The 9,203-nt window shown below is 47.7% G+C and overlaps 1 protein-coding gene across 1 annotated transcript; it reads right to left on the minus strand.

The window, feature by feature from the left end:
• Window positions 1-1,584: 1,584 nt before the first annotated feature.
• LOC123045214 (4-coumarate--CoA ligase-like 9) lies at window positions 1,585-3,645 on the minus strand. The gene is made up of 3 exons (XM_044468176.1): window positions 2,198-3,645; window positions 2,041-2,108; window positions 1,585-1,961 (listed from the first exon to the last, which is right to left on the minus strand). The coding sequence occupies exons 1-3, from the start codon at window positions 3,566-3,568 to the stop codon at window positions 1,730-1,732; spliced, it is 1,671 nt and encodes a 556-aa protein (XP_044324111.1). The 5' UTR covers window positions 3,569-3,645; the 3' UTR covers window positions 1,585-1,729.
• Between the last annotated feature and the right edge of the window lie 5,558 nt (window positions 3,646-9,203).

Genomic DNA, 9,203 nt, shown 5'->3' on the forward strand with positions numbered 1-9,203 from the left:
CTTCTAATGACGATGCAGCAGAATTCTCAATGAAAGCACCAATATCGGTGTCAAAACCAGCGGATCTCGGGTAGGGGGTCCCGAACTGTGCGTCTAAGGCTAATGGTAACAGGAGGCGGGGGACACAATGTTTACCCAGGTTCGGACCCTCTCTATGGAGGTAATACCATACTTCCTGCTTGATTGATCTTGATGAATATGAGTATTACAAGAGTTGATCTACCACGAGATCGTAATGGCTAAACCCTAGAAGTCTAGCCTATGAGGTTATGATTGCTGTGGCTAATCGCTAGAAGTCTAAACCCTCCGGTTTATATAGACACCGGGGGGGGGGGGGGCTAGGGTTGTACAAAGTCGGTTACAAAGAAAGGAATCTACATATTCGAATCGCCAAGCTTGCCTTCCACGCAAAGGAGATTCCCATCAGGACACGGGACGAAGTCTTCTATCTTGTATCTTCACAGTCCAACAGTCCGGCCAAAGTATATAGTCCGGCTGTCCTAGGACCCCTTAGTCCAGGACTCCCTCAGAGGGGACTTTTTTGGGGTTTGGCCTCATAACTTTTTTTTTTACTTAAAGGTCTTTTTGAGATGAGTTAGACATACTTAAATCCTAACAAATGGTAGTGTTTTTTTTCCAGAGTTTGGGACTTTTTCGCGAGATGCTCCGAGTTACACTATGTTTGGCTTGTTCTTGTACACATTGGCCTATTGGGAAAGTGCAAGTTGGTAGTAATATGTCCGTGAATTCTGAAATCCAGCTTCCCTTTTCTTCCTTGTTGTTTCATCTAGAGAGTGGATTTTGTCGAGTGCACGGGAGGTCTCATGCATGGATTAGTCCATTGATTATTTTGGGTGGGCCCTTGCAAGCAGTTTTTGGCAATGATGGCATGCTCCACCCATCCAACCTCCCAAGCTTTTATTTTAGCTTTTAAATTTGAATCTACTGTATCTTTTGAATTGAAAGTCCAATGTATGATCATTTGCATATTTGTGTTACTTGTGACGAGGGCTTTCAAATAAAAATACTCTTGAATACATTTTGATGAGTTTTAAAATTTTCACCAATTTCAAATACTAAAACTTAAAACTCAAACCTTAACCCCTAAACCCTAAACAATAAGCTCTAAACCCTCAAAACAAATGAAACTTGGTAAAAATTAAATATGACTATTAAGTTTTAATATTTGAAACTCAGTACAATTTTAGAAGTTGTAGAAATGTATTCAAGAGTGGTCTTGTTCGGAAGTTCTCGTCGCAAAGAACACAAATTTGCAAACGAAACTTAATTTGAACTTTCGGTTCAAAAGATAAGATAGATTCAAATTTGAAAGCTAAGATAAAAAAACATGGGTGGAGCATATGTAGTATTGTGCTATCTCCACTGTTGAATCACAAAAATGAACGGACCAAAATAGTTAGATTGTACTGTAGAAGGACTCAAATGATAAGCATGCATGCATGCATTCAAAAGATAAACCATCTGTACTCTTCCAATTTTTGGTATTCAAATGGTTGTTATTATTTCCAAAGGCCAGTAAAAAAAGAGGAGATTGCAGGCAACTGATCAGAAGAAGTCAATCGATTGCCAAAGTGCCAACTAGCATATCCGTATATAATAAGTGTTGAGATATAAAGTGGACACTCCCAATTCTGAAATAACAAAGATATACTCCATAGGAGTAGTTGTTGTGCATGCATGTGGGCTAGAAAGAAGCGGCAAATCCTTATTAAGCAGCTGCGGGTTTGATCATGTTGATGAACTCGTCCCTGAGTTGCCTCCGCAGGATCTTGCCGGAAACCGACTTGGGGATGGCGTCCACGAGGTGCAGCATCCGGAGCTTCTTGTACGAGGCCACGCGCGACGCCACGTACGCCATGATGTCCGCCTCGCTCTCCGCCGCGCCACTCCGCCGCACCACGCACGATACCGGGATCTCACCAGCCTCCTCGTCCGGCAGTCTGCCCCACATGACTCACGGGCTCAATGACATGTTGTTGCCGAAGCAGATGATAGTGGATTAGATGCATGGCTACTCACCCGAAGACGGCTGCATCTTCGACCGAAGGATGGGACAGGAGTATGGCCTCCAGCTCCGCAGGAGCAACCTGAAATCAAGGAACAGATTCCAGTCTGCATTTAGTAAAGCAACTAGAAGATGAGTAGTATGTTGCATGTAGGAGATGATCGTACGTACCTGAAAACCCTTGTACTTGATGAGCTCCTTGATCCGGTCGACGATGAAGACGTCGCCGTCGTCGTCGATGTAGCCGATGTCCCCGGTGTGCAGCCAGCCCTTGGCGTCGATGGTGCGCTCCGTCTCCTCTTTCTTCCTGTAGTAGCCCTGCATCACGCACTGGCTCCGGACGCACAACTCCCCCGGCGTGTTCTTTGCCAGAGACCGCCCGGTGTCGGGGTCCACGAACTTCACCTCCAGGTTAGGCAGGATGAATCCCACCGAGTTCCTCTTCGCGATGTGCCCCTTCTCCGGGTCGTCGCCGGCGTGCGTCAGCGTGATGCAGCTGTGCTCGGTCAGCCCGTACGCCTCCTCCACCTGCACGCCGGGGAACTTCCTCTGGAAGGCCGCCAGGAGGTCCGGCGCGAGCGGCGCCGCCGCGGTCATCACGGACTTGAGGGCCAGCCCGGAGAGGTCGAACTCGTCGGCGATGGGGTTCTTGACCATGGCCAGCATCACCGGCGGCACCACGGGCGCGAACATCACCCGATGCGCAACCAGCGCGCCCAGGAACGTCCGCAGGTCGAACCGGTCCATCACCACCACCGTGCCCTTGTGCCGCAGAGTCGCGCAGCAGATGCCGGTGATGCCATAGATGTGGAAGAAAGGCATGAGGCCCAGCGTCACCACCTGCCCCAGCAGCTCCGTCCCGACGGCGAACATCGACGAGCAGAGGTTGGACACCAGGTTGCGGTGGCTCAGCATCACGCCTTTGGACACACCGGTTGTGCCGGACGAGTACGGCAGCGCGCACAGGTCGGACTGCTGCACCGGTTCCAGCGGAACCACCGGCGGACCGGTGCGGTCCGCCGCGGCGAGGAGCTCGTCCCAGCTTATCGCGCCGGCCATGAGCCCCTGTTCGCCGATACCGATGACCGGCACGCCCACGTCCTTCACCTTGTCGTAAGCGACCTCGTTGGCGACCACAAGCCTGGCCTCGGAGTCCTCCACCTGTTTCCTGATCTCGGCGGCGAGGGAGCGGGGATTCACGCCGGAGAAGACCGCCCCGGCGGCCATCACACCGAGGGACACCACGGGGTAGACGGCGAGGTTCGGGAGCGCGACCACCACGACGTGGCCCTTCCGGATGCCCACGGATCGCAGAGCCCTGGCGAACCGCGCGACGTCCCGGGCCACCTCGCCGTAGGTGTAGGACCGGCCGCCGGGAGCGGCCTCCACAAGGGCGACCTTGTCGGCGTAGGCCTCTGCGCCCGCCAGCACGAAGTCCGGCACGGTGACGCCATCCGGCACGGCCACTGGCGGGAACCTGCTCCGAAAGATGTGCTCCTGCTCCCCCTCCTCCTCCATGACGGCGATGGCCGCGTCACCCATGCTGCGCTGGTGGTTGTGAGAGGCTTGGTGGGCGGTGGTGAGTTGGAAGGCTGCGGCTTTGCTTGAATTTGTAGAGACGAGGGGTTTTGAGGAGTGGCGAGAGGAAGACGAGGGCATGCTGGTGGCGGTGACACAGTTCTTGTGTGTTGCCAAGACAAGTGGTATGTAGGTAAGGTTTGGTTGAGTCATGGCCTTTTGGCTTGAAAAGAGTGTGTCCAGTCCAGTCCATTATCATGCATATGGATATGGAAGCACACAAGAACCTTCACTCTGGGATTCAGTTGTGTTAAACTTCTTTGACTTTAAATCTCTCTGTATAAGAGCGGCCCTAGAGTTTGTACATGCATACGGTGTGTATATAAACCATATATACATTCTAGAAGGTGTGTGCGTCGAGTTTTTTTTATTAAAAAAACATTCCTCTAAATTTTATTGATCTCCAAAAATTCTTATTTGGATGTCCGAACTGAGGTGCATGAAATGGATTTGGTATTCCCTAGCAGCAAATTCGTTGTTTGGTTGGACAAGAAATTCCTGCTTGCCCTCGCTCGAAAAAAAAACCCGCTTATGTGGAAACAAAAGCTATATTCGGCCTCATATTCGCTCGCATGTAAAGTTCCCTCGCACGGTATGAAGCCCCCCCTCTCCAATTTTCACCGAAATGCTCTCTTCCCGCAAAACAAACCCCTACGCTAGCCTTACCCCTAGCGTCCACGAGAAAAAAAAGAAGATGAAGTGAACGAAGGCGGTGACTTGGCGGCGACTACCAGGGAGCTCAGTGGCCACCACAAGGTCCGACTCGTCCCCACCTCCTCCCTCCTCTTTCCCATCCTTGTCACCAGTCCCTGGTCGCGAATCTTGGCGACTGGAACCTCTCAAACGTATCTATAATTTTTTTATTGTTAAATGCTATAATGTTATCATTTTCATATACTTTTTATAGCATTTTTTGTGAACTAACCTGTTAATTTAGTGCCAAGTATCGCTTCATGTTTTCTACTTGTTTTTGGTATCACAGGATATCAATATCTACATAGGTCAAAATACATTGCCATTCAACACGATTTTTTTGGGTCACAAGAAATACTAAAATGGTCAGGAAGCGTCCACCCACCAGGCAGCCACAAGGGCAAGTGGTGCGCGCGCGCGGGGGGGAGGGGGGGGGGGGGGGTCGCACCACCTGGGCTTCTGGGCCCCCGGTTACCACCTTGACCAGATTTCACCGGCATAAAACCTATAAATACCAAAACTATCCATCCTTCTTCTAGAAATTTTTTATCAAGCCTCTGTTTCGAAGAGATCCCATCTGCAGCCATGTCACAGAGTTCTGCCGAAGGGGGAAGTGTTGGGAAATGATGCAGGAAAAACAAAAAAAAAATTCTACGCACACGCAATGATTTGTCCATGGAGATGCATAGCAATGAGGGGGAGAGTGTGTCTACGTAACCTCGTAGACCGTAAGAGGAAGCGTTTCACAACGCAGTTGACGTAGTCGAACTTCTTCGTGCTTCAACCAATCAAGTACCGAATGCACGACACCTCCGCGTTCAACACACGTTCAGCTCTATGACGTCCTCGCCTTCTCGATCCAGCAAGAGAGACGAAGTAGTAGATGAGTTCCGGCAGCACGACAGCGTGGTGACGGTTGGTGATGAAGAACAATCTCCGTAGGGCTTCGCCAAGCACTACAGAAACTAGACGGAGGATAAACTAGAGGGACGGGGTTGCCGACACACGGCTTGGTGAATATTGATGTGTCTTGGGTGCTAGCCCTGCCCCTCTATTTATATGTTGAGCATTGGGGTCGAAAATTGGAGTAAAAACCTCCTCAAAGTCGGTTTTTCCCGAAAGGCAAGAGTTCTTCTCGGACTCCAGGGCCAGACGCTAGGATCCCTGGTGTCTGGCCTCCGGTCTCCGCAAAACTCCCTTTTGCACATTCCAAAAACCTCGTGGGCTTTCCCCTTTGGCCCAAATAAAGTGTCCTAGTACCCAAACATTTCGGGAAACATCCGGAACCCCTTCCGGTGAATTCCGGAACCTTTCCGAAGACCAAACACTATTATCCCATATATCAATCTTTACCTCCAGAGCTCCTCGTCATGTCCATGATCTCATCCGGGACTCCGAACAATATTCGGTCACCAACATACATAACTAATATAAAACTATATCGTCAACGAACGTTAAGCGTGTGGACCCTATGGGTTCGAGAACTATGTAGACATGACCGAGACACCTCTCCGATCAATAACCAATAGTGAAACATGGATGCCCATATTGGCTCCTACATATTCTACAAAGATCTTTATCGGTCGAACCTTATGACAACATACGTAATTCCCTTTGTCCAATGGTATGTTACTTGCCCGAGATTCGATCATCGGTATCTCTATACCTAGTTCAATCTTGTTACTGGCAATTCTCTTTACTCGTTCTGTAATACATCACCTTGTGACTAACTCCTTAGTCATTTGCTTGCAAGATTATGATGTGTATTACCGAGAGGACCCAGAGATACCTCTCTGATACTCGGAATGAAAAATCCTAATCTCGATCTATGCCAACTCAACAAACACCTTCAGAGATACCTGTAGAGCATCTTTATAATCACCCGGTTATGTTGCGACGTTTGATAGCACACAAGGCATTCCTCAGGTATCCGGGAGTTGCATAATCTCATAGTCGAAGGAATATGTATTTGACATGAACAAAGCAATAGCAATAAAACTGAACGATCATTATGCTAAGCTAACGGATGGGTCTTGTCCATCACATCATTCTCCCAATGATGTGATACCGTTATCAAATGACAACTCATGTCCATGGTTAGGAAACCTTAACCATCTTTGATCAACGAGCTAGTCTAGTAGAGGCTCACTAGGGATACGGTGTTTGTTTATGTATTCACACATGTATTTAGGTTTCCGATCAATACAATTCTAGCATGAATAATAAACCTTTATCATGAATAAGGAAATATGAAATAACAATTTTATTATTGCCTCTAGGGCATATTTCCTTCAGGAAGCCATTGGAGGAGGCCTCTTCATCAACCTTGCTGCCTCCATGAGCATGTGTGAGTAGTTCCTTCAGGACTTATGGGTCCATAGTAGTAGCTAGATGTCTCTCTCTCTCTCTCTCTCTCTCTCTGTGTGTGTGTGTGTGTGTGTGTGTGTGTGCGTGTGCGTGCGTGCGTGCGCGCGCGCGCGCGTGTGTGTGTCTTTGGATCTTCAATACCATGTTCCCCTTCTTCCTTGTGTGATTGGGATCAATCTGATGTAATTTTTGCGGTGTGTTTGTTGGGACATGATGAACTATGAGTTTATGATCAGATTTTTCACTGAATCATATTGAATCTTTTGAAGTTTCTTTGTTGTATAATTAAGTTGATATGTATGCTTTTGTTGGAGAACCTAGCATACAATTTCAAAAAAAAAATCATATGCTCACGCAAGATCTATCTAGGAGATGCATAGCAACGAGAGGGGGAGAGTGTGTCCACATACCCTCGTAGAACGAAAGTGGAAGAGTTTGCTTAACGCGGTTGATGTAGTCGAACGTCTTCTCGTTCCGACCAATCGAGTACCGAACGTACAACACCTCTGAGTTCTACACACTTTCAGCGCGATGACGTCCCTCAAGCTCTTGATCCAGCAAAGGGTCAAAGGAGTAGATGAGTTCCATCAGCACGACGGCGTGGTGACGGTGATGGTGATGTGATCCGCGCAGGTCTTCACCTAAGCACCGCGAGATTATGACCGGAGGCGTAAACTAAGGAGGGGGGCGCCACACACGGCTTGGAGCAATTTGTGTGTCTTCTAGGGGCGCCCCCCGTATATAAAGGAGGGAGGGAGAGGAGGCCAGCCCTAGGTGTGCCCCAAGTGGGAGGAGTCTCACTTATGCTCCTAGTAGGATTCACCCCCTCCCTTCGTTTTACCGGAGGGGGAAAGGGGGAAGGAGAGGGAGAGGAAGAAGGAAAGGGGGCGCCGCCCCCACCCCTTGTCCAATTCAAACTCTTCCATGGTGGGGGCGCGCCAGCCCCTTGTGGGCTGGCTAACCTCCCCCTATGGCCCATATGGCGCATATCTTTTCCCGGGGGGTTCCGGTAACCCCTCCGGTACCCCGGTATGTACCTGATATATTCCGGAACACTTCGGGTGTCCGAATACCACCTTCCAATATATCAATCTTTACCTCTCGACCATTTCGAGACTCCTCATCATGTCCGTGATCTCATCCGGGACTCCGAACAACATTCGGTCACCAAAACACATAACACATATAATACATAGCGTCATCGAACGTTAAGCGTGTGGACCCTACGGGTTCGAGAACTATGTAGACATGACCGAGACACCTCTTCGGTCAATAACCAACAACGGAACCTGGATGCTCATATTGGTTTCCATATATTATATGAAGATCTTTATTGGTTGTACCGCATTGACAACATACGTTATTCGCTTTATCATCGGTATGTTACTTGCCTGAGATTCGATCGTCGGTATCTTCATACCTAGTTCAATCTCATTACTGGCAAATCTCTTTACTCGTTACGTAATGCATCCCTCAACTAACTCATTAGTCACATTGCTTGTAAGGCTTATTATGATGTGCATTACCGAGAGGGCCCAGAGATACCTCTCTGATACTCAGAGTGACAAATCCTAATCTCGATCTATGCCAACCCAACAAACACCTTCGGAGATACCTGTAGAGCATCTTTATAACCACCCAGTTACATTGTGACATTTGATACCTCACAAGGTATTCCTCCGGTATCCGGGAGTTGCAAAATCTCATAGTTGAAGGAATATGTATTTGACATGAAGAAAGCAATAGCAATAAAATTGAACGATCAACATGCTAAGCTAACGGATGGGTCTTGTCCATCACATCATTCTCCTAATGATGTGATCCCGTTCATCAAATGACAACACATGTCTATGGTTAGGAAACTTAACCATCTTTGATTAACGAGCTAATCTAGTAGAGGCTTACTAGGGACACAATGTTTTGTCTATGTATTCACACATGTATCAAGTTTTCGGTTAATACAATTCTAGCATGAATAATAAACATTTATCATGATATAAGGAAATATAAAATAACAACTTTATTATTGCCTCTAGGGCATATTTCCTTCAGTCTCCCACTTGCACTAGAGTCAATAATCTAGGTCACATCACCATGTATTAAACATTAATAGTTCACATCGTCATGTGATTAACACCCATAGTTCACATCGCTATGTGACCAACTCCCAAAGGGTTTACTAGAGTCAATAATCCATTTCACATCGCCATGTGATTAACACCCAAGAGTACTAAGGTGTGATCATGTTTTGCTTGTGAGAGAAGTTTAGTCAATGGGTCTGCCACATTCAGATCCATATGTATTTTGAAAATTTCTATGTCTACAATGCTATGCACGGAGCTACTCTAGCTAATTGCTCCCACTTTCAACATATATCCAGATTGAGACTCGGAGACATCCGGATCAGTGTCAAATCTTGCATCGACGTAAGTCTTTATGACGAACTCCTTATCACCTCCATAACCGACAAATATTCCTTAGTCCTCTGAGTTAACTAAAGATAACTTTGACCGTTGTCCAGTGATCCACTCCTGGATCA

Source organism: Triticum aestivum, chromosome 2B (assembly GCF_018294505.1).
Source record: "Triticum aestivum cultivar Chinese Spring chromosome 2B, IWGSC CS RefSeq v2.1, whole genome shotgun sequence".
NCBI classification, from domain to species: domain Eukaryota; kingdom Viridiplantae; phylum Streptophyta; class Magnoliopsida; order Poales; family Poaceae; genus Triticum; species Triticum aestivum.